The 26304-nt window shown below is 45.7% G+C and overlaps 1 protein-coding gene across 1 annotated transcript in view; it reads right to left on the bottom strand.

Moving 5' to 3' along the window:
• Positions 1–1170: 1170 nt before the first annotated feature.
• SOX13 (SRY-box transcription factor 13) overlaps positions 1171–26304 on the bottom strand; it is a 34059-nt gene continuing 8925 nt past the window's right edge. Inside the window, exons 3-14 of the mRNA XM_044445434.1 lie at positions 24366–24471; positions 23592–23678; positions 22234–22406; positions 19908–19976; positions 17756–17870; positions 16927–17009; positions 16678–16837; positions 14902–15011; positions 13609–13705; positions 10030–10173; positions 2428–2644; positions 1171–2053 (exon numbers count right to left, since the gene is read on the bottom strand). Coding sequence (XP_044301369.1) covers positions 1774–2053; positions 2428–2644; positions 10030–10173; positions 13609–13705; positions 14902–15011; positions 16678–16837; positions 16927–17009; positions 17756–17870; positions 19908–19976; positions 22234–22406; positions 23592–23678; positions 24366–24471 — 1641 coding nt within the window. The 3' untranslated portion in view covers positions 1171–1773. The remainder of the gene's footprint in view (positions 2054–2427; positions 2645–10029; positions 10174–13608; positions 13706–14901; positions 15012–16677; positions 16838–16926; positions 17010–17755; positions 17871–19907; positions 19977–22233; positions 22407–23591; positions 23679–24365; positions 24472–26304) is intronic.

Genomic DNA, 26304 nt, shown 5'->3' with positions numbered 1-26304 from the left:
AAAGGAGTTCGGCAAGGCTGTATACTGTCACCCTGCCTATTTAACTCATACGCAGAGCACATCATGAGAAAGGTGGGGCTAGATGAATCACCAGTTGGAATTAAGATTGCTGGGAGAAATATCAACAACCTCAGATATGCAGATGATACCACTCTCATGGCAGAAAGTGAAGAGGAACTAAGGAGCCTCTTGATGTAGGTGAGCGAGGAGAACACAAAAGTTGGCTTGAAACCCAACATTAAGAAAACTAAGATCATGACATTGGGTCCTCTCACTTCCTGGCAAATAGATGGGGAAGAAATGGAGGTAGTGAAAGATTTGATTTTCCTGGGCTCCAAGATCACTGCAGATGGTGACTGCAGCCAAGAAATTAAAAGACGCTTGCTCCTGGGGAGGAAAGCTATGGCAAATCTAGACAGCATACTAAAAAGCAGAGACATCACCCTGCCAACAAAAGTGCGTATAGTCAAGGCTATGGTTTTTCCAGTTGCAATGTATGGCTGTGGAAGTTGGACCATAAGGACGGCTGAGCGCCGAAGAATTGAAGTCTTTGAATTGTGGTGCTGGAGGAGACTCCTGCAAGTCCCTTGGACTGCAAGGCGATCAAACCAGTCAGTCCTAGAGGAGATCAACTCTGACTGCTTTTTAGAAGGCCAGACCCTGAAGATGAAACTCAATACTTTGGCCACCTAATGAGAAGGAAGGACTCACTGGAGAAGAGCCTAATTCTGGGAATGATTGACGGCAAAAGAAAGGGACAGCAGAGGATGAGGTGGCTGGATGGAGTCACTGGAGCAGTCAGTGAGGGCTTGGGTGGACTCTGGGGGATGGTGGAGGATAGGAGAGCCTGGAGGAGTGCTGTCCATGGGGTCACAATGGGTCGGGCATGACTTTGTGAATAACATAACATAAGGCTGTCTTGGGCCAATGGGAGCTGCAGTCCAGTGACATCCCCACACATGGCCCACCTTTGGCATAAAGTTTGGCATCAAGCCAATTGGAAGAAAGACAGCTTGGCGCACTGCACTACCTTCCAACTCACCCTCTCCCCCCCCCCCCCCCCCCCCCCCCCCCCCCCCCCCCTTGAGATTTCCCCCTGCCTTTTTTAAGTTCAAAGCAGCTTTGGGTCTAAGCCCAGTGATTGCAGGAACTCTGTCCTTTAGCAGGGAAGGGAGGGGGAGCAATGTTCTAATGCCAGCTGCAGTACAAGATTCTCATTGAGTTATCTCATCTAGCCTGACCTGACCCCGGTGCATCCTCCTTTCCTTTCCCGAGGGAAGATGAATGAGCAAGAAGCCCTGCCAACACCATGGACACTGACACAGGCTAGATACTCGCTTTGGCTGCTCCATGCCCAAACAAATTAAAGAACAAAACATGAAGCTACCTTAATCCAAGTTGGGTCATCGATTCATCAAAGCCAGTCAGGCCTATTTGATTGCCAGTGGCTTTTCAGGGCAAGATCCTTTCTGCAGAAGATGCTGGGGATCGGCACAGGACCTTCTGCATGCAATGCACGTGATCGGCCTCTCAGCTATAGCCCCTCTCCTTAGATCAGCTTGGTACCACCATCCCAGTCTGATTGCTGCCTTTCCCAGTCCTCCGCCAGCACCCTGCAGAAAAGCCTACACGGCTCTCCCACCTGGCCAGGCCAGACAGCTTGAATGAAACCCTCCCTTGCCACCTTCCAAGCCAACTCATGGTTTGGGCACAGAGGGCAATGGCTGGTGGAGTCCTCCATTACCACACATGCATTCGCCTCACACCACTGGCTTAGTCTGTGAGAACCACCAGTTCACCATCGCTCTTCTCCTCGCCCCCCGAATCTTCGTCTTCGCTGTAGTGACACATTTCCCCGTCGGGCACCGAATGACTGTCCTCAGTCCCATCCCCTTCCTCTGGCTTCAGGCTGCGTGTGTTGACTATGACTGGCATGTTTGGCTCCATGCCACGGGGCAAGTAGTGATCCATCAGGGGTGGAGCCAGCTGAATCCCAACTGATCGCTGGTACATGAGATCTGAAGAGGAAGGTGGCATCTGGCTGCCCTGGGGCCTAGAAAAGACAGTATACTGTAAGAAGTGTAGCTTCCTCCCTTTGGTGCCCCCCCCCCCCCGCCGCCTTATCTCCAGCAATACAAACCCCACCTCCCCACATGGAAATAGATAAAACAGTGCACTGGCCAGGGTGGTTGAGCAATGCTGCCCTCTAGTGGATGGCTGAGGCACTGGAAAAGATTAGCTGCTGGCCATGACCCTTGATTCACTGAATGGGTTGAGAAATGCATTTCTTCCTAAGGTGAAGGGCCCCTTTTGCAAAGCACATGCAGTGCTGTCTTCCCAGACTAGGTGCATTTCAGCAACCAGAACCTTCTGGTACAAAGAGCTGAGCTTGGAAGAAAATGGGGGAAGGGGACAGGGATGCCCGACGTAATCAGGTAGACCTGCCTGGCATCCTGGCGCCGGTTCCTCATCAGTGCCTTGTATTCCCCAACGCGGAGCCGCTTCCCTTCCACAATGCAGGTGCGCTTGGGGCGGGGCTTGTATTTGTAATTGGGATACTTCTCCAAGTGCTGGCGGCTGAGCCGTGCCTGCTCCTCATAGTAGGGTTGCTTCTCCTGGTTTGACATTGATTTCCACCGGGAACCTGCAAAGAAGGGCAAGAGGCAAGTGAAGAGATTCCACCATGGTTTCCTTTCTACAGCAACATGGCACTCATTAGTCTGACCCTGTTCTTTGGGTCCCCCTGTTCAAAAAGGAACAGGGGGACCCAAAACCAAGTGGGTATCAGCTCGTCATTCATGTATTTTAAGTACGAAATGGGAAATATAGATAAGTTATCATTCCTCCAAGTCTGGAACAATCTCCCTAAAAAAGATAATGATGAGAAAGTGTTGAATCTCTTAAAAGACTTGAGCTGGATACAAGACCAGCCATAAGGTAGGACTCCTATGTTGTCACATCACAAACAGTAAGCATTTCAGGAACTGTTCTCCTTCCCAGGTGGAAATGCCAAGAATACATCAGATTCATGAATTAATTATTTACTTAGTACATTTTAAGTAAACCAAGTCAGGACAATTCATAAACAAATAAAAGATTAAAAAGTGTTAAAAACATTAAAAGCCATCCATAACAGTTTTTAAAACAATGTTAGAAAGCTATGCCCTGAACCCCTTCCTGAATGCAGAGAGAGTAGGGACCAGTTGCAATTCTAGATGGACTGTGTTAAAGAGTTTGGGAGCCTTTTCCTACAGGCCCAAGAAGCAGGCTTCTGCAAGCAAGGCTGCTTCCTCCAAAGGGCTTTTCCTGTTGATCTCAGTTGCTGAGCAGGTTCATGTTTCTATATTTCAATTCTCACTATCGAGCAAGAGAGGAGTGTGCTATATTTCTCATGCTCTTGTGCATTTTTGCACTTAGGCTGGGCCTGTACAACTTGTGCCCCATCAAGTCAAGCATGGCCATGCACAGGCGCCTACCAGGGGCTTGACATACCTCCTATTCGAATTTCAGGAACAGATTGATAAACTCCTGGCAAACCAGCATATACAGTTAATGGGTTTTGATGTGTTTTGTGCATCACAAATTCCACAGACGTTGCTCAGGCAACTTATAGACCAGATGGAGCTCACATAGTGGATCAGCCACTTTTTTTAGAAAAAGAAACCTACCCTTTCCTTGCTTCACAAATAGCAAGAGAGTGTGCATGGGTGCTTTTAAGTTAGTGAAGGTCTCTGTCAAATATTTTCACTCCACTCTAGCCAGAAGGAAGGACCACAGTTTTCTCCACATGCTTCCTACCACATCAGCTGTGAACATCAACCCTGACATGATGCAATCTTGCTCTGAGTAAATACCATGGAGAAAATTTTCATTTGAGGTGAACAGCTATTGTCAAACAGGAAACACAGACTAAAAACTTAATTTGTATATGTTACCATGTATAAAGAGGGGGACTATATATACCCAACTCTGCATTAATTTTACTTTTTGGAGGAGGGACAAGAGGTAGAGAAGACCCAAAGGCCACAGCAGGCAAATGGGAATGTGAAATGCCAAAGAACTAAACAGCCTTTCCTTGACTCTTCTCTCCCTGTATATGGAAGGCCCGAAAATTGGGATTAACCAGTGAGCCCACCTATGGCCAATTAGAACCCCTCCCTCCAGTTGACCTTTTCTGTCACCTTCTGATGCTGCTCTCAGAATTCTTTCAAGCGCAAGGTATGGTGAGCAGGTGCAACAGCTAAAATAGGCTGCCTGCTGTGTGATTTGAATTCCCTGGGCTGAGTGACCTTTACTTTCATTCCCACCAGAGTGTGCATGAAGAATGCAGACTGGAGAGATAGGGAAAGTTTCATTCAGGCAAGTCTGATCAGGGAAGAGAAACAGAGGAAGGGGACCAGTTGGCAACTGCCTTAGTGGGGAGAATTTCCTTTTTAAAAAGAAAAACTGCACCTCCACAAAGATACATTGCCGTGGGCTCTCAGATGGGAAATTGCAGCCAATGAGGTGCCCAAATTAGCTCTCTGACAGTTAAGTTCAAAGAAAAGCAAGCCCACATCTCCTTTTTCTCTTGACAGAGGTCAGATCTACAGACACTACAGAAAGAAGTGGTAAAGACTGTACCACTTCAGGTAGCAAATACCGTTTTTGAATTCTGCCCTACCTTGTTTGTTTTAATCCTTCCTGCAAGTAGAAACCAGCATAACAAAGAGTAAGGCTTTCTCCCTGGTGTGCTAGTTTACTACTTGCAAGATGGATGTTTGTTTAACTTAATGGAACGTTCAAAAATGGTACCACCACCTGTAGTCAGAAGGGATTCAAGCTGTATTATCATTCTGCTTCCTGTTTAGATCCAACCAATGCTACATCCATTAACAGGTGAAGTACTTGGCTACTGAAAATGACACAAATTTATGTTTCTAATGACACGTGAGAAATCTTATCAAGCTGGTTACTATTCAGACAAAGCCATGCCGCTAAGTTCCTGCATGCAGTCTAATATAGTAAGTAGCTCACACCCAAACACGATTCCATCCAACGGTTAAGAAAACCCTCACAAGGTCCCCTGAAGGTCTTGGCCAATGTGGGTTGCAGTTAGCACCCGATCAAAACCTCCAGCCCCCGAACAAGGGACCCCAAGTTGAGAAGCAATGCATGAGTTCAAATTAAACATGGTGCGAGCAACCCACAAAACCCTGAGGCTGAACATGTGATGCATGTTCACTCCCAGGAGCATGGTTGAGTTCTTGAGAAACCACATTGATCTCTTTAAATAGCCAGCTGAGCTAGACTAGCTGATGAGCCAGTAGCATAGCACTAGGCCACAATGTGGGAAATCCAGGGCCGAGAGAAGGTAGACAACCACTGGGGAGGATTATTTTTATGTCACAGAATGCTACTTCCATATTAGGCACCACTGTTGTTACATTTAATGCTCTATACTTGTGGTGTACAAAGAAATTACACATAACGTGCAAAGAACTGGACATAGCCCTTAGTGAGGTTTTTAAAGCAGCACTCTATAGCTGCTTACCTGGAAGTGAGCCCCATTGAACAGAATGAAAGTGATGGATAAAAGATTGTTCTGAGAGACTCTCACAAAGTGCTTTCCCCCTTTTAACACCCCCTGCTTAGGTTTGAGCACAGGTGTAAGCTACTATCCAAAGTTCACAGACTTCTACATAATTTCTGAGTTATGCTTTCAGTGAGAAGAGATAATATAACTTCTCAAAATGTGGTTATTGGCATAGACTTTCAAGTGCACTTTAAACAGAATATTCATGATTTAGGTTGTCCTCGAAATCAGTGCTTGCAAAGGTATAGATGAATTATAGCTGGGTTCTTTGTCTATTACTGCCCATAACATGAGCTGATTACAAGTCTGATGTGGCTGTCATGCAGACAGCAGCTTTTAATGTAAAATTTCCTCTCCCAAGAATATTATTTAGCAGAGTTTACTTTATGCAACCAAACAGGGTGTTTCTCCATTCACTTTGCTCTTTTGATTGGCTTCTATGAATGTCTGCATAGTTCTAGTTCTCTATATGAAGGACTCTATTGGGCCCCCCTCCCAAAAGACAAAGTCAATCACACGAAGAAAAAATCCCAACCCCAAAACTCAGAATAAAAGCGACAATGAATATGACATACCCCCTGTTGCAAACCCTCTTATTTTCCCCCACCACCTTATGACTTTGACTTTATGACCCTGACCCAGTCCTCCGCCCCCCTTTTCTCCTCCTATTCTACCCATTCACCCTGCAACCTGCTTAGTTTAACATCTTGTCTAATAAAGAGGTTTGGAAACCTTGAACGCCTGCATATTTTCTCTGAACTACGCACATGCCTATTAAAGGTATTACACTTGTTTGCTTAAACTTCATTCAGTACCTAAAAGTAACTAACAAATTTCCTATGTGGAGTCTTTTGGGACTTCAACCTGAATTCCAAGAAATTTAGGGGCTATCAAATGTCCCACACTGCTGCTGCTGCTGCTGCCGCTTTCATCATGGTGAAATGTTTGAAATACCAAAAGGCCCAGATCCAGAAAGCACACAGCACATGAACTGGATGTTTGTTTGAACATGCTTGAAGCCCCCATCGTTGCATATATGGCACCCAGCAACATTTCTGAATCTCCAAACATTTGCTATTCTTATATTCCAATAGAAACAATAAAAACAACCCTTTTTTGCACCACATAGGCAAAACTTCAACATAAACTGGCATGAACTGGGAATAAAACATTTTGGAATAGGAATTTGGGGCAATTTTTCTGTAATGTGTATAAAACTGCTTCTGGTGAGGCAATTGTCCCCTATGAACGTCCATTCCCTCTTACAATCAGCATAACTATTGATTCCAGGTTTCAGCTCCTCCAGTTTTGAGTGAAGAAGGGGGCTTGCTCCTCTTCTTGGTACTCAAAACAGACTACGATGACCTGAAATAATGTCAGAAGAGCATGGGACATGTTGTTTTTTTCCCCAATACATTTACGTCATATGGGTGCCAAAAGAACCCCAGGGGCAAATAGCGAGAGATTTTTAAGTGACTCTATGTCTCAGGCATGTTTTGGTTTATAGAAAGAACACTGTGAATCTGGGAACACTGTTTACTACCATGTAAATGACAGTACCTTAGGAGGACTAGGGTGTCTGTGTACATATGTGTAGATTGAAGAACCAAACATGAGCTTGGCAGAAAGCAGTGCCTCAGGAAGCTTGGGCACTATCCCATGTCTGTTTAGGCTGAAAAGGGCACTATAGCTCTCAGAACGTGCATAGAATCAGGCCCTGCATAGTTAGAGAAGTGCCATGAACAAGAACAACCACAGCAACGACAACGAACCGGCTTCTGCACTGAATGCTCACCGAAGCATCATCCACCTGGGCAGCTTGCAAAGCCAGATTTGAAATTTGTGGAGGAAGACCTGCCTTATTACTATTTTTTGTTTGGACATTTCTAGCAAACCCCTGGGGTCTATAAGCTTGCTAACAGGGATAATTGCCATGTGCTGGATCTTCTGCTGAATGGCAAGTGCAAGGCAATCGCACTCATAAAAGTGGTTCAGCTCACTGTGGCCACTGCAAAAATCCTATGCTACTGTGTCAATTCAAATGTTGCGTGTTGCCATGGTGATATACTTTGCCAGACTTGGATGTTGCCTTTTAGATTATCATTTTTAGGCTAGATAATCTGCTTTATTATATACACACGTGTGTTGCATCGCTCAGTATTGGTATATAGTTTACAGATTATCACATTTGTTTCTGACAGCAAAAAAGCAGTTATGGCTTTTGTCAGAAACAATAAAACTGACTGATTGAGTGCAACTAACTACTTGCCTCTGCTGTTAAAAAATTGTCATCTATTTGTGGTGCTTATTCTGTGATGCAGAATATTAGAAACATAATTAGGGGAAACAACACCATGGCACTTTGTGTGATACAGAAAAGGGAAACGATTTGTTCTGCTTTGGAAGCATATGGCAATCTGACTAACCCATCCTGTAACAGGCACAAGACTGTGCAACACACCTAGTTAAGGGAGCTGCTGCACCCCTTCTGACAATTCTGTAGAGTAGTTTAGAGACTGTTTTCAGTTTTGTGCTTCAGGCTTCAGTGAATGTACTCGGGCATCTTTTTTCATTCATTTTTGTGGAACTTGATCCCAAACTGAATGTGCTTTTGAATTCTAGAGCATACCCTGTCCACACAAGAGGTCGGGTGCCTGACCTTTTCCTAATGGGCTTTGGGCTGCGAGTTTCAGTACTACACAAAAGCCTTTGTTTCAAGGGAGTATTTTGTGTGCGTTGCTAAGATTAGACCTCATACAGGAGAAGAAATGGGCTTAATCACAAGGAATTGGCCCAGGAGGGATTGGTTTGGCAAGAAGTCAAAGCTAGCACTAGTGGAACCCCCATCCTGGAATCCCAGTCTTGCCTTCTGGGGTTTCCTACATGGCCACATCCTCCCACTTTCCAGCCCTTTCCCCCAGTCAAGGACTGTTTGATGACTCCACCGCATTTGTGCAGTTCCACTGTGCTGCTCCTGCATTCTACACGGCTGAAATGCCTCTCCTAAGGCTTACTTGCAGGCAGTAAGAGCTTTAAGCTAAAGTATGTTAGTAATGTTGGCCCTGAGCCTTTTCCCTTCAGCCATCCCACCAGTGAAATGCAGTCCCAGAGTGCTTCTCTGAAATGAAATTCAGCCCTTGCCCTGAAACAGGTTCTGCACCCTGCCTTGGTGCAACATAGCTGATAACAGAAATATTCTTGGCTACATATACTTTAACAGAGAGGTCGGTCTAGATGATCAAATGCCTGCCGTTAAGATTCTAAGAAGGACCTCCAGAGCAGCCTTCATCGACCTTGTGCACCCTCCAGATGCGTTGGGCTACTTGTCCCATCAGCACCAGCTAGCATGCCCAGTGGTCAGCAATTCTGGTAGCTCTAGTCCAAAACACCTGGAGGGCATCCAGTTGGGTAAGACTGCCCTAGAGAATTTGAAGTAGGTTGTCCAGCATTCCCCACCAAGATGAATTTCCACTCACCTCTCCTGAAGCTGTTCCTATACTGAATCCCCACCTCCTTGACATACCCACGAACCTTCTTCCCTTTATCGCGTAGACACATCTGCCTTGGAGATGAGCCATTCTTTTTGCCTAATTAGGCAGGGTTCTCTGCCAGTCCTAGAACCTAGGCTTGATAAGAATGAATGCAAGCATTCTACAGATTGCAGACATCTGTGCCTCCCGATTAGGATCTTGCTGGATCCCTAGTGTGAACCACTATGTATTCCACCTGGTAGGCATGTTCATTACTGAATGGCAAGTGGAAGGAAGAGTCTGCCCTCCTGGAAGTCTTTCTTCTAAGTTCTAGGTTTTCCAGCACTGGCTCCTTGGACTGATGCAGACCAGACTTCACATCCTACCACAGCAAGCTCAGCACTTTGCTCCTGCACTGGAAATCTTATTTCCCCCTTCCTCCAGTAGCAAACAAAGCCTCTTAAACAACCAGGACTTGCAGCTTATGCCTGAGCCTTGCTACTCAGTGGAGGGGTTACCTCTGTGAAAGCGGAGACTGGCTGGGACAAGTAGTGTGACTGACAGACGAGACTGAGAACACATTCACTGGATGAGTGATAAGTCTGCAATTCATGTCACTGACTTGAGAAAAGGCCCACAACCACAGCTGTATATGTAGCTCTCTGAGAAAGGGTTGGTTTTGGTTTCCTCTCTGCTTATGTGGGCTCTCTTCTTTTTTAAGGCTGCTTTCACAACTGTTTGACATGCTCAGGTGACAGCTCTGAAGACTCAGACAATTGTGACAGACAGTCGCCAGAGAGGAGGAGGAGAATTTTCTTGTTTGCTTTTATCACAGCAATGCATAGGCTGTGAGAACCTGCCTGAGCTGAGCAGTAATTCCCTGCCTCAGGGTGCACAGGGGCCAAAATCGTGCCTTAGAAAAACACCCAAAGCCACTGGGGGGCAGAACTACAGAAAGGACACTGTGTGGGCACCCCTCCTTACCTAGAATCTTACTGATGCTTGAATTGTGCATGTCTGGGAAGGCCTGCAAGATCTTGCGCCTCTCATCCTTGGCCCACACCATGAAGGCATTCATAGGACGCTTGATGTGATTGTTGTTTCTGGATTCAGGGAAATGCCGTGAGCCTGTGAGGAAAGGATCAAGGAACAACCTGTAAGAAGATACTCCAGAGGGGAGCTGAACAACACTGATTAGGTATGAGAGAGATGGTGAATTACAGCAGCAACCTGGGAAGTTTCCCTTGTTATTTCTTCAATACCTCCTTATCCTGATTGCCCCATCACCTCTTTGACATGCACATTTGTGCCTCCCCCCCCCCATATTTTAGAATTCCTTTTCTACTAAATGTATTCTATCCTGTATGGCTCCTCCATTTAGTAGCTCCAAAGAAAGGCAAGTTGATTACCTGTAACTGTCATTCTTTGAGTGGTCATCTGTGCATTCTCATATGTGGGCAGGATTGGAAAGAAACTTTCATAGCAAAATGTCATGAAGTGGGTAGGAGCCCCCACCCCTTCAGGTCCCTGGATGAGGGGGGCGGTCCCACCCACTTCCTCAGTTGCCTTGGAGACTATGTCATCTCCAGGCATCTGAATCAAGGACGTGATGTCCAGCCCTGCTGAGCACCTGGGACAGGGATGAGAGGCCCAGCAACTGATGGCAGCCAGTGGGGTGAAGGGTGGGTTGTGTGAACGCAGAGATGACCACTCAAAGAACTACAGTTACAGGTAAACAACTTGCCTTTCTTCATCATGGTCTCTGTGCATCACACATGTGGGTGACTAGCAAGCTTCCCCTCAGCAGGCTGTGGGGCTGGGATCATGGCAGGACAGCTGATAGGACTGTTTGGCCAAGGGTGCAGTCTTGTCTTACACAAACATCCTGTCTGTAGCGCCGGACAAAGGTCGATGGCATGGACCATGTAGCAGCTTTGCTTACATCATGGAGAGGGATGCCAGTCAGGAGAGCAGGGGATGTTGCCTGTGCATGCATAGAGTGTGCGCAGGAACATGAGGGAAGGTCAAGTCCAGTAATATCGTATGCCAGGGAGATGGTGTTGGAGACTCATTTGGATAATCTCTGGAACAAGACAGGATCCCCTTGGCCTGCTGTTGTAGCACACAAAGAGGCAGTTCATGCAGCAAAAACCCTCTGTACGTGACTTATAAAAGGCGAGGGCTCTGAGGACATCCAGCAGGTGGAGGAAGGCCTCCATGGGGGTGGAAGGGCTTGGGAAGATGTCCTGACTGATGTGGAAATGTGATGTGACCACGAGACAAAACTGTGGGTTTGGACTGAGGGCCGTCTTGTCCTTGTGGAAGGTGAGATAAGGGGGAGTGGAAGGAGCCTAGGCCCCCTGACATGGAATAGCGTGTGAACGCGCTCCATTTAGCCAGGTAGGACTTATGGGGTGGGGAGGGCTTAAGAGCAGCATGAAGGATAGAGGGAACTGCGCAGGGGTGGGGTAAGGACGGATAGGGGTCTACTGCCCACAAATCATCCAGGTGGTCAGGTTCAGGGTCCTGATGCCCAGGTGGAGGACAGGGCCCCCTTCCTGGGAGAGGAGATTATGAATCTCTGAGAGGCAGAGGAACATCCTGTTGGATAGGTGGAGGTGGTGCAGGAGCCATGGCTATTGCAGTCACCAGGGGCTGGTGAGGGTTAGGGGTAGGGTTAACCCTACCCCTAACCCTTCTGGATTTTGGCAATCACCTTGGTGATCAGGGGGAGCAGGGGAAGTGTAGAAAAGTGCCCCATCCCATTTCAGAAGGAAGGCTTCACCTAGGGGGGCCTCTCTGGGATCCCAACTCTGGAGCAGAAAAGGTGGCACTTGGCATTCTGGGAAGTGGTGAAGAGGTCCACCTCTGAGGTGCCCCACCTGGTGAAGAGATTGTGGAGGACCAGGTCATTGAGCTCCCATTCATGGGGTGTTGAGGTGGCACAGCTCAGGGCGTCTGCCAGGGTGTTTTGGTGGCCAGCCACATGGATGGCTGGGATGAAGAGCTCTCTCCAGGCACCACTGCCAGATGGTGGATGCAAGGTTGGATGGGCAGGCTGAGTGAGGGCCACCCTGCTTGTTCAGGTAATACTTAGTTGTTGTATCATCTGGTGATTTGGATGTGGCAGCCCTTCAAGGAGTCCTGAAAGGAGACCAGGGCTTTGTGAGTGGCCAGCATCTCCAAGAGGTTGGTATGGCTTCGGGTTTCTTGGGCAGTCCAGAGGCCCAAGAGATCTCCACAGTGAGTGCCCATCCTGTCTTTGAGGCATCTGTCATGAGTGTGACCTCCAGCTGTGGTGGGGAGAAAGGGACCCCAGATGAGAGGTTGGCTAAGTTTCTGACCCTGGTGGGGAGGAGGGGACTATGGAATGAAGATCCTTGTCTGTAGTGAAGACTTTCATGAACCAGAGCTGGAGGGATCTCCAGGGAAAAGGAGGCATACCACTGACAGTGGGGCAGCCACAAAGCCCAGCAACCTCCGCATAGTGTGGGCGGTGGAGTAAGCCATGGTCCAGATGGATATGGTAAGGGAGAGGAAGGGAAGGACAAAGAAGGAAACAATAGACAGAAGGTAAGTGACAAAGTTCAAACTGAAAAGGAGATGCAGCAAGATGTGCAGTCACTAACAAGCTGAGGAAGTTGGTGGGCACCCCCTCCCCCTTATCCTGGGGCCTGGAAGCAGGGGTGGCTCCACATATGTGTGATGCACAGAGGCCACGACAAAGAACTGTTGTTCAGTTCTCACACTTGCAGTTATGACATTCAGTGCAAGGCAAGGCTATTGGGCCTTTAAACTGGGACACAAAGGAAAGTCTTGCTGCAGAAACTTTCCCTCAGTATTGCAGTATGAAAGATGCAATATTCACCCTTCTACTCACACAGCACACCAGTGTTGACCTATAATGAATCTGACATCCCAATCTGTTTCCAAGACCTCTCCCTGGCCCTCACAGTGGAGTGTACAGATGGTGCAGGATTACTTGAGATCACTGTGGGAAAACACTGAGACTGGACATTTACAGAGGCCTGGAATGCTTTACTTTTTAAGAAAAACAGACCTTCAGGGTTCTCTCAAAACTATATCCCCAGTGCCCCCACCCCAAAGGAGCATGTCTCATTGCTTGAGAACTTATGGACTAGATCAGAAGTAGGCAAACAGGCGCCCCCAACAAGTTTTGAACTACAAATTCCCAGTTAGCATGGCCAATGATCATAGGCTGTCAGAGCTGCAGCCAAAAAAATCTGAAGGGCTGCATAACCCTGAATAAGATAATTTGAAGACTCATTCCAACAGGAGAAAATCTCCATTTCTAGAAACCACAACAAGTGAGGTACTACAATGTGGATTTCACAGTTCAGCAGTATGAGAAACTCCATAGAAGCTGAGAAGCAGTGTTCATCAACATTACGGGCTCTCTACACCACCAAAACTGAACTAATTTTACAGGTGTTTTGCCCAGAGCTTCAAAGTCAGGCAAGATGTTGACGGAAGCAGCAGCTGTGAGAAAATCAGCAAAGGCCAAAGTTCTGCTCAGAAGACATGAAGGACAACTCTCTTTACCATCCCCATCACAGGTTAACATGGATTCATCCAGCCTCTGCAAAGAAGTCTCCTCCACCTGTTCTTTTGTAGGAGAAGAATCCATGCTGGCATGGTCCTGAAAACACATGGGAAGATGCTTTATTACATATTACCAGGACAAGCTAGAAGCAACTAGCAATGAAATATTCAAGCAAAGCATTGCATTGCATCTAGTCTATGTTTGACAAGACAAGATTTTTTCATCCCATGCTAGTCAAGAAGTCACCAGAGAAGACCTCCATTTTACCACTGAGAATAAGGAGTCACATGCAGGACTGCACAGCCCCAAAGCTGCTCCTTAGGTGGGCTGCAAAGGAGAATATAAAAACAGGGTGCAACAAGTGCAGGACAAGAAGTTCCTAAAAGGGAGGAATAGCAAAATTACTCCAATTAAGTAGAAGGTACCACTGAAAGCACAAGACAGACTGCAAATGGGAATTAGGTTAAAATATTCTGTTTTATTTAGTGATGGCATCTGAAATTCAAAATTAGTGAACTTCTAAGTATAAAACTGTCCCAAATCTCTTCAAAGTCCAGCTTCAATTCATAATTAGCTAGTTCTAGCCTCCCCAGTGGCATGTCCCATCCCTTAGACAACCGAGCTCTGGTGGTAAGCAAGGAAAAGAACCATTGCTGCAACCTGTAGCAGTACTGTGGGTGTCAAGGCTTCCTGGAAAATAGACCGGTGGGTGTCAAGACCTTCTGGAGCTTCCCATTAACAGTTCTTAAATATCTTGATGTCCGAGATACTGTCCCTGCATCTCAGGTATGGCAGCAACCCTTCTTGTTGCACCTGTCAGGAATTCTCTGGGCGTTAGTGGAGACACAGGTTTTGAAATGTAGTTGGGGAGGCTTCAAGCCCTCCTTGTGTTCTTCGGAGGTGAGAAAGAAGTAGTAAGAGGCCTATAAATCTTGCTATGCTCCTAATGGCCTGAAGCTCCTAATGAGCCTAAGTTGAGAATTAACTAATTCAAGCCCAGTCCAAATCATTCCCAGTTAGTTCATTTTTAACGAACCCAGCCTGAGCTGAGCTTTGGGAAGTCCATTCATTGCTATTTCTATCATGCAGGAAGGCTTTGAAAAAACCTAGATACCAGTTCCTTTCTTTACAGATGAAGTTATCGCACTGAATTCCTCACTACAGTTACACACAGCCACTTCCCTCAACACCTTAATTTTCACTCAAGTCCTTTTACCAGAGAAGGCATTCTTATCATACTGCCCTTGTAAACCCAGATCAAAAGTGATATCTGTAATTGCACTACCACTTACTTTCCTGTAGAGATGATTTGGAGATCCATCTATTGCTCTGCTTTGACTGTGTAGGAGCTGTCGGGCGTCCTGGATTGCTTTGGTTATAGCATCTCCCTCTCCAAGGAACCCTACAATTGTTTTTTAAAAAATGGTGTCACATGACCCTGTGGCAACCACTACCATCCCTGCCAAGATCCTCAGATCTCAAGAAGTCAGTCAAGAAAGCAAGTTGCCTCTGTGCAGGCAGGTCTCTAGGTCCATCCATTACCTTCTAAAGTACTCAGTGAATCTGCTTTTTAAACCACCAAGTTTTCTTCTCAGATTTCTGGGGCAATCTTAGGAGCCATGGGATACAGTGGACCTCCCCCATACAGGAGGACAGGGAGCTCCACCCCCACAGTGGGTCTTTCCACCACTATGGCTGCCTGCTGACATTACTTCCTTGGCAATAAGTGCAGGGGCGGCATTTCTGAGGGCATATTAAGGGCAAATCAGTGGTGGCTTGGATCCACCAGTTGGAAATGATACCATTGCTGGAGCTGGTACAGGGGATTCTGCCCCTCCCCCGCAGGAGACAGTGGGAGATCTATTGTCTACAAACCAAAAAGTGCTTCTGGGAGTGGGGGCAGAAGCAGTTGGAGGCACGACTCACTTCATTTTGCTCTGGTCAATAGGGCTTAAGTGGTAGTATTTTTCTCACTACGGACTCTCCCTCCCCTACCCTGAAAGGATTATTCTTCTCGTTATCCTGTGCTTTCCCTTATCTGCAGTTATCATGGAACTGCACCTCTAATATAAAACAGATTAGATCTCATCCATGTTCTCTGCATCAGATTATTGGAAAATACTAACACCTGCTTTGCTTGTGCCATTATTTCTGCAGACTGGACCCCACTTCCTCCCTATGCATGCATGTGAAAGGAAAAATCCATCTTCTCTGTCTGATTTTGTGTATAGCGGCATGACTAAATGGGAGACAATTGCCATTAAGGTGCAACCCTACACGTATTTATATTGGTTTTTGTCTGAACATGCACAGGATTGCACCCTTAGTGATCCTAGAGACACAGAGAGAATCACCGTCTCATGCCAGCCTCCTGTTCAGAAACAGAATGTAATACGCATACAATGAACATGTTGACATCTTGGCACAAGTCAGACCACTGGTCCATCTAGCACAGTATTGGCTCTCCCAGCATTTCAGACCTGGCTTTTCCCAAGCTAACTCAGGGATGTGGGGAACTGAACCCAAGACCTCTTGCTTACAAAGCTTGTGTTCGGCTACTAAGGCACAACATCTGCTCCTTTAACTCTGGTGCAAAAATACCATACAGGAAAACAATCCCAAATAAACTCAAGCACATCTTGAGAAATGTGATATTCAGGTCCTTCCTGAATCCAGGAACGCCTGATTCCCCCCCCCCCCCCCCCCCCGGCACTCAAATAAAATCAGGAGTAAGCTAACAAATTGTGGATAGTTTGGGCAGTATCCAGTGGTACCATTGTACTAATGGGAATTCCCATTAGTGCAACAGGAAGCTAGCACCTGCTGTAGCGATTGGAAACTAGCCTAAATGGCAATTTCAGGAAGGAGCTCTGCTGACTTGCTCCATTCTAGAATGTTAATTTGAGCTAGTCACTAGTTTTCAATTGCAGTTGGGGCAATTCCAATTAGAAAACCTGATGAGCCTCACTACTGTTTTTTGTAATAAGTGTACACTTTTAAGGGATCAGAATGAAGAACTGCTTCAGTGCCAGCTCAGAGCCAGAACAAAGCACATTTCATGCACTTACCCAAAGGGAGACTGGGAGGACTGGCCTGCAGCTCCCGGGAAACTCCGTGGCTGGAACTGAGGGACTGACAGCTGCTGATCTTTAAGCTAGGTGAGCTGGAGGCATTGGGGAGTTCAGAGCCTTTAGACTTTGCTGTTAAGTTAAGTGGCTGTGAAGGTTCCTGAAAAAAAAGACAGACAGACAGACAGTAGAAAAGTATCCTCATGGGGAATTTGGAAGCCAACAAAGAAACCTCTTTGGGAGTTTCACCTGGATCTGCAGGTGTCCTGAGCTTGCAGGTCTCTTGAGTGCTGAAGGAGGGGGGCTGTGCAGAAGCTGCATGGGGTACTCTACTATAAAGATACAGAAACAAGAGAATCAGAGATGAAGGACAGAGTCAAGCCGAAACACAAATTGCTCTCCCAGCAACAAATCTCAAGGGATTAAGATTTTTGCATCAAGAACTAAGAAATTCCAAATAGGCCTCTCCAGGATAGGCAAATCAAAAAGATTTGTATAAAACTAAATTTGTTCAGTAGCCAATCATTGTTCCCCAGTCTGAATGTATGGGGACATCCACACTGCCTTTATACATTCCATGTTTTTCACAGCATACTGTAATGGATCCATAAGCAGACATACTCCAACCCAAGTGCCCCTAGCTTTCTCATAAACTTTCAGTAAATGCAACTGCACAGGTCCTGCAACTGGACACCTCCTTGATCATGGTAAACATACTCAACCAAACACACTTACGAGTCCCCACACAGACCTGTGCGCTCAATTCACGAAGGTCTGTGAGTTAGGTGCAGGTGCAGGGCACCTGGGGCAGGATGGGCATGTAGCAGGCCAATGTTTGCATAGAGCGCAAGGTATTTTCCGTTAGAATCAATGGGATTTCATGCAGCCCTGGCTAACTTTTCAAACTGAATGAAACTTCACGTGGATGCATCCCATTCAGTGAAAGTGCCCTGACTCATCTTTTCACTAATCACATGGTTGTAATTCTGAGTAAATCATTTTCCCGTCCCAAGATGCCAGAATTAAAGCATCCAGGACATCCATGACCCAAATTCCATTTTTCTTAGCCTCTCCATACCTGGTTTACATGGGATTGGCTGGATTGGGAGTGCCATCTGAGGATCTGGGGTGACAGGAAGAGGTTGGTGGTTGGGAGGAAATGCTGGAATCATTACGTAGGGCATGTTGACCTGCTGGAGAGAAAGGAACAAGGGAAGTGGGGGACAAAGAGAGAGACTGGGCCAAATACGAATTTACCATCAGCAAACAACAATACCCATCCAGACAAGTCTGAGAACACCTGGAGGGAGCTATTTTATTAATTAAACTTATATTCTGCTAATTTGGCCCAAGGACTCTCTACTGGATTACAATATAGAGGGATCAATGATCATGATCTTCCTTCTTTGCACTGTGGCTTTGGGTCTGCTGTAGTATCAAACGGTTACGCAACTATTTTATGTACTCTTGCAATGCATCCAAAGAGAACAGAGTGGTGTTATTTACACTGCAATGAAGGCAAACTGGAGTGTCAATCTAAGCTAATGCATTATAGATGCACAAATACATTCCCAATGTTTTTTTCCACTTTCCCCCGTTTTGCTAAAAGCAGCCACTAGGGTTTGAATTGAGGCTACAGCGCATGAAAGGGAGTGGGGGATTCAGTCTGTCCCCTGACTCCATGACCCACATCTAAATTGCCCTTCCTCACAGAAGGATAGGCTGCAGTTCAGTGGTGGAGCATCTTTTGCATGCAGGGGGTCCAAAATTCAATCCCTGGCATTGCCAGCTAAGATATCAAGTAACAGCTCATGGGAAAGACCTTTGCAGTGTCACCACCAGTCCCAGACAGGATTGGGACAGAAGATAAATAGCCCGATGCAATGCAAGGCAGCTTCTTGTGATCCTGTCAACTGCTATTAACTGTACTGTTGTCATTCCCCTCCATAGATATTAGCTGATCATTTGGCCTGAAGTTTCAGCTTTCCCTCCCAGTCATGTGAATAAGTTGCCCCTCAGAATATCCAAAGCAGCACATGTGTGAGGTGAGGTAAATTTAACCCCCTGGGGACATGGAACTTAACACAGATCGCTTCATTTGGATATAACTCTCCTAGTTTTCCTCTTTAGCAGTCATGGTTTTGGCACAAGGGCAGGCAATATCCAGGGGTCAGGGGACTGGACTGCTCCCCTAGAACCAAGCAAGTCCCCCACACCAACCAAAAGTGCTGCTGTTGCTGATTTTGCATTCCCCTTGTTTTTGCAAGGAAACAAGACATACAGAGTCTGTCTGAAAGCAGATTCACCCTCTTTTTGCTGCCTCTGCAGTCCCAACAGCAGAAAATTTGGCAGCAGGAAGAACAGGCTGGGAGGGGGCTGCCAAAGCAGCCAGGGGGCTACACGAGTTGCACAGGCTGTTCACCTCTGCTTTAATGTAAGGAAACCTTTAAAGGAAGGAGCACCTGTTATGTGAAGGGGTTAGCTAACAAGGCACCACCTCGCAAGACCAGAGTTCTCAGAGATTTCTCAGTTGCCGGGCGGGGGGGGGGGGGATCTCACAATTACACTAATGCCAAACCAATTTACATTCATAGATGTACCATAAAAATGCCAATTTTAAATGGCTTCAGATAAGCACACTCAAATGTTAGAAGAACACGTGAGTGGCTCACAGGACCAGATGGTGTTAACCTGTCCCTGCTCTGCACGCATGCATGTGTTCAGCATGCAGCAGAAAGACATGTGGACATATACACATAACCCCGCCAGGCCCTTTACCTGTAGCTGGTAGGGCCATGACTACTGTGTACAAAGCCAACCTCTGGACATGTGCAGAATTGGCTTGAACACCTTTTGCTTAACCGAACTCCATTTCAGTAAGGCCTGTGCATGATGGCGTGCTGTATGACTCATGCCCCAAGCCATACGCACATTTACTTTTTTTAAAAAGGCCCCACTGACTTCAATGGAACCAGCTTTCATTGAACTCAAGGGGCTGAGGGTTGCAATGACAGGCATCTCTCTCCTTTTAAAATCATGTTGAATCCACCAACACTCTAAACTGCTTCTTTGTTAATTTTTGCACACCTTGAAACAACTCTCCCCTAGTTATGTGGAGAAGCTGCAACAGAACAAGGCACAAAGGCCATATCCCTCATTGTTCAGGATAATAACCTTTATTGAATCAGCCCCGCTTGCTATGCCTAGAGGGGGGGAAGCTCCCCTTTTACCTGGATCTGCTGCTGCAGGAGGTTGATCTTGTGTTGTTGCTGGATGAGCTGTTGCTGTTGCTTGGCAATCTGTAAGAAGGAAAGGTGCTGAAGGACCAAGGTGCTTACTAAAGAAGCTTTCTCTTTTAACTGGGAATGACCTTGGCAGAATGGCTCTATCAAACTAAGAGAAGGTCCCAACTGGTACTGGCAAAACATGGCAGTTCATCTCAGAAGAAGGCAACACACATATGTAGCCAATAATAATTGCTGTAAAAGAAACCAGGTGCTAAAACCATCAGTTCAAGCACACGTTTCCTATTCTAATTTTCAAGTTCTTCCCCATCTTGATTACTACAGATAACTTCCCAATCTCCCTGTGAGGTAGGGCAGAGCTATTGCCAACCTACAGAAGGAGAATTTCCATGGTGAAATCAACAAGCTGAGTATTTGTGATTAATGAAATGATCCAGATATGTGCACTTTCATTTGCCTATGATCAGTGCCCAGACAGGTAAATAATCAAGGGCAAGCAATTAAACATACTGTGTGTACAAGCAGTGCATCAGAACTGGTCCTGAGAAATTCATTTGATGGTTCCAGAGAAGGTATGCAATCTAATTTTATCCTAAACCAGGTCAGCAACATGGTTCCCCCCATAAACTAGTCTAATAGATACCATAAACCTCCACCATGGGGTCAAAGTGAAAGCTGTAATCCAAAACATCTGAAGGACATCAGGTTGCCTACCCACTCCTAAAACCCTTTTGGCTTAAGCTCAAAGGTGTGCAATTCCCTCTCTTAAATTCAGGGGCATTAAAAAGTCTTTGTCTTTGCTGCAACAGAATGGCACAGCAACTTTTTTGCAATCTCATATTCATAAGTATGTCCAGTTACATATTATTCTTGAAACAGCAAGTCCTGAAGTATATTCCAGGAACAAGTAATTTGTTCACTATGAAGGGCAGCTTCCCCAACTTGGTATCCTCCAGATGTAATTGACTGCAGAGCTTTGCTGTAGCCCAGCCAGCATAGCCTACAGTTCAACATAGTTGAAAGGCAAATGCCACCCTTGGATGTATAACCAGAAGGGTGGCTTCCAGATTGAGAGAGGTGCTGGTACTGCTCTAGAAGACTCTGTGCACCCACAACTGGAATAGTGGGTCCAATTCTGGGCTCCACATTATAACAGGGACATAGCTAGGTTAGAATCAGTGCAGGGTCACAACGATGGTAGCCTGAATGGGAAGTTGCCACATGAGCGGAGATTGAAGGAGCTGGGTCTTTTCTGCCTGGAGAAGAGGAGACTCAAAGGGGATCTTATAGTGACATATAGGTATGTGAAGCGGCATCATACAGTAGAAGGTTGTGACCTGTCCTCCCCTGTGGTGGAGGAAAGGGTGCAATCCAATGGGGCAAAGCTCAAGGGACCAGGTTTCAGATTGAATGTCAGGAAGTACTTCCTTATGGTTAAGAGCCCAGGATATGGAATCAGCTTCCACAGGAGGTGGTGGGGGCCCCATCAGAGAGGGTGTTCAAGGAAAGATTGGACAAATACATGCTGGATATTACATGAGCGGAGCCGGCTGGAGCCAGGGGGTCAGACTAGATAGTCTGGGAGACCCCTTCTGACTTGCTAAGTTTCTGAAGGGTACCACTGTGAAGAATATGCTATACGTCCATGTCAGAAATATGACAGACATAAAGCACAAACATAAAGTACAATGTACATGCTGCACTTATTTTTCCATGTAACTGCTCTGAAATGTTGACTTTTAAAAATTGGGAAAATCTTAATTTACAGATTTGGAAATTCTACTGATAGAATCGCCTCCCCCCCTCCCTCCCTATTTCATATCTTTTCACAATTTTCTAAATATTCTCATATACTATGAGAGCTAGATTAATATTGGGATCTAAGAATTTTGGGGAATTATGCAGAGATCTCTAAAACGCAGGTAGAGAAAGATGGATCAGCATAGATCACTGAAAAATGGTCATAATTGCATTTGATTAATTATACTTCCATAGATATTGATTACAGTTATAATGCATGGGGTCCTTCTTTAATAGTTTGTGCATTGTGATTGTGTGGATCTCCATGTGGGTGGCCTCTGTACTTTACAGCTCCTAAACCACAGCATGGATAACTACACTATTTCCAAACTGCCTTTTCATTATCATGTGAGGCAAGAACAGTGCAATTAAGCATGCTTAGCTCTATTAGAGCCAACAGGACCATGTTTCTAGGTTAGGCAAGGTCTTGAACTTTCCAGCACTGCTATTCCAGCCATCTTCTGAAGATTCCAAAGGCTGAAAAGTCCCCAAATAGTGTTCTACCGCCTACCTGTTCCTGTTGCTGCCTGGCCAGTTCCATCTGCTGCTGTTGCTTCTCAAACAACATAGCTGCCATGTTCTTCTGCTCTGAATGGGCTGTCAGCAGCTGGTCCCGCAGGATGGACAGCTGGTTAATCATGACCAGCAGCTGCAACTCCTTCTCTGCCAGGCTTTCTTGAGTTCCTGGGATAAGCAAGAGCCCAAAGAGAAGAGAGAAGAAGGCATACTTAAATATAGATCTATGCACTAGTAAGACTGTCATCCTGGAGCACCTGCGAAGCCATTCCAGGGGTTGTAGGATTTTTCAGATCTCTGTCTCCAAGACTGGATAGAGATCTACCCACCCTCAAAACAAGCAACACTGCCTCGCAAGCCTCCTTCATGAGCTAGAGCTTGTCCTACTATCAGAAAGCACAAATGGAAGGCTACTAGCATAAGCTGTGGCTCCACTGATTCCAAAGCCCTTCCATGCTCTCAAAACCCCTGAAATGGGAAAACAATGCCAACTATACAGGTTGGTATAGTTAATTCCCTTACAGCTGAAGTCAATGGGGGAGGGGGAGAGACACCAGAAAGAAGAAAAACGGCTGGACGAAGCAGATAAAGGGAGGGGGACCTTCTTTCTGCTCCTATAGCTCCCGTCCTGCAGCCCCACTGAAAGAACAAGTCCTTCTGCATCAGCTCCTCCCTCTCCCTTAAGATATTATGTTAATCATTTAGTTTAGTTGATTAGAAATCTTTTGACTTGCTTGAAAGGGTGCCTTCAATAAATTAGGAGACACATTTTAGGAACATGATGCATTTAAGGAAGGGTTCAAGCTTTTAAGGTACAAGATGCAGGGGTGGTAGGCAGCATCTTAGAAGAGGCGTTCCTTCTTCCCTCTCACATGGGAGGTTGATGGGTTCCTATAGTGACTTTTGTTCTGCACATAGATGTGTGCAGTCTTAACTGATAAATTAATAAAATACATTCAGACTCAAGACCATGAATCAATTAAGATTTCTTTATTGGGTGACAACGCTAATGAAATCATGCATGAATAGTTTTGTGAATTATAGGCCTATTATGCTAGACGAGTGAGTTCCCACCAAAGACGTAGACCACAAATTTTGCAAGATACATGAGCTTATGGGTGGAGGCTATATCTTATATTTTAGTGCTTTTGCATCCTCTATAGTATGTCAAATCTCTTTGCACTCTGATTATATTAATTTGATGACATATGGGCACCTGACTTGACTTAACGGATGTGAGGAAGGCGGGGGCTATGGGTGCAAGATTTGCCCTCTCTATCCATTACATCAAAAGATGTCTACTTCTATGGTGGGGGTTTTAAAACAGTCACAGCCAAAAAGTCAACTGCTCACCTTTCACCTCTTTGGATTCCATGGCACTCTTCCCCAGAAGTCTCTCTTTCCAATCGCTGGAGAGTAATTTCTCAATGGTTGGCATTACTGTTGCAATAAGAATGTTAGTGCACAATATGAAGGTAGTTTTGTTGTTTGAAAAGAGCATGTTTCAAAGATAATGTGAAACTTTGCGTTCATAACACAGAATAACAAACAATACTAGATTGGTTCAAAGAGGATAAATCTCCCAAGGACAAAATCCTTCAGTGGTCAAGGAAATGCATCAGTTCTTAGACTTCAATCGACAAAAGGTAATACTGACCATACATTCCCTTTGCTTCCATAGACCTAATTATTATTCACTCTTTAAGTCATGATACTTGGCTGCTTGTTTTGATCTAGTATGAAAGTTCTAAAATTATTGCATGTTTTCCAGTAACACTACATCCAGCTAAGGGTCTGTGGCAGCTAAGGGTCTGCTTCAATGAAGAAAAGGTAAAAGGATACATATATCACTACCTTTCACAAGGTCAATTCAATTATCTGCCAAGCCCAGGTCCATCCATTCCCAATGCTAGTACCTACACTACACGAGATGCCTCAAGCAGTCCTGCAACTTGAGAGCCTTTAACTAAAGATGCCAGGGACTGAACCTTGGATCCCATGAATGCAACACCTGTGTTTCAATACACAATGATGCCCTCTTCTCAGAAAGAATTGAAAGGAAATCTGAAGCAGGGGTGGGAGACAGAGACTATGGTGAACACAATGGCTATGAAACATCCTTCCTACCTTCTTTAAAGTTTCTATTGAAATCCAATTTTTCCCGATTGGTAAGTGCCGGTTCGAATGCAGGGTTCCTGGAATCTATTGCCTTGTCTGCTAGAGATGTAGATTCCTGAAAGACAGTGAGCCACTGTCAATCACCAACAGCTTTCAGGAAATTAAAAAGGGAAGGATAACAGAAATCTTCTGTTATCTTCTCCGAGTCTTCCTTTTATGCAAGATGTGTCAGAGCATCCTGTAGTGAGTGAGCTAGAGACCTGTGGGATGAGTCAGGGGCTCATTTGATAGATGGGGAAAGGGTCAAAGCATTCCATCTTCCTCTACCCCACAAGACAAACACTTTAAAAGCACTGCATACAGAAATAATTAAATTGTTGCAATGGGCTGCATATCAGTCCTTAAATTAGTGGTGCAGGAAGGAAAGCACCTAAATTAGTTTGGTCATGTCATCAGGAGGCAAAAGCCCAACTGGGAATAAAAATGAGTAGACAACCTATACCTGTTCCCTTTTTTGGTTCTTCCTCTAATAGAACTTGCCTTCTGGTGTGTTTGAGTTGCACAAAATATATACTGAGGCCATTGGTTCTGGGGCACCCATGATTTTATAGCTGCTATATCAACAATGACCTGTCCAACACATGTAAGTTGTTATCTCTTTCCCAGGCAGGGTGCTCAGGCAAGGGGCAGCTGATCAACTCCAGGTAATCTTGGATGCCACTGATTTCCTAGATCCATTTCAATCTGGTTCCAGGCCTAGCTTTGGAGCAGAAACTGCCTAGGTAAATGGAAGAGACGGCATGGCTTCCTCTGAGGATCAGCAACACACGCTGGGGATATTCTCAGATCCATCAATCACTGGAGACACAGATGCCCTTTGGTGGCTCTTATCACCCTTCATCAGCTTAGGCTGGTATGCTAACTGCACTATTCCCTGGACAGAGATAATGTTGCCAACAGGCATGCATGCTCTTGAACCTTGAACCCTCCTGTTTGCATTTATTGTAAGTGGAGCTGCTTTTCAAAATGGTCAGGAAACTCCAGCTAATCCAAAACTGGCCACTTTGCCTATTAATGGGGACTGGTTGCTACAATCACATTATGCCAGCCCATTTTCAAGTCCACTTCAAAGTGCTGGGGGTATTATTATTTTTGCATTTATATCCCACCTATCATCCTCTTGCAAGAAACCTGAGATAGTGAACATGGTTCTCCTCCTCAACCCCTTTTTCCACAACTCCATGAGGTAGGTTAGGCTGAGAGCCAGCGACTGGCTCAAAGTCACCCAGTCAGCTTCATGGCTAAGTGGGGACCAGAAACTGAGTCACCAACTCCCAGCCCAGCACTCTCAGCACCACCTCACACTGCCACTCGATCTTTAAAGCACCTGGGGCCAGGTGACCTGATGGAGCATCTCTTCCCATGTTTGGCCAGACCTGAAGGACCTCTGCAAATTGCCCCTCCTGGAGAGACCAAGTAAAGTGTCTACTGGTCTTCAGTGGTGCTGTCCCACGTGTGGAATGCCATCCCCAGTGAAGCTTGGCTGACATTCACATTACCGTCCTTTCAATGCTAGGGAAAAAAAACCCTTTCATTTATTTAGGCATTTTAGGAACTACCATTTTGATCTTGGCTGTGCTTTTTCCCTACTGCCCATTTTCCTTCTGGTTTTATTATGTGTCGCACTGTTTATTCCTGCTGCTGATTACAGCTTACTTTTACCTTGGCTTCATCTTGTGCTGTTTTATTGCAATTGTTCCACTGTTATCCTGTATTTTATGTCTCTAATTTATCTGTACACTGCCCAGAGGACTTTGTTTGTTGGGAAGTTTGGAGTTGTAATATACAAATGTTTTTCCAGACTGGATTTTGAAAGGAAAGATAAATGTGGGAGAACAGGACAGACCAAAATTTGTTCATTAGCATCTTCTCTGACAAGCAGTAGCCC

The sequence above is a fragment of the Varanus komodoensis genome, unplaced genomic scaffold (assembly GCF_004798865.1).
Source record: "Varanus komodoensis strain SLA01 unplaced genomic scaffold, ASM479886v1 scaffold1, whole genome shotgun sequence".
NCBI classification, from domain to species: domain Eukaryota; kingdom Metazoa; phylum Chordata; class Lepidosauria; order Squamata; family Varanidae; genus Varanus; species Varanus komodoensis.
This window is presented reverse-complemented; position numbering and strand designations above follow the sequence as displayed.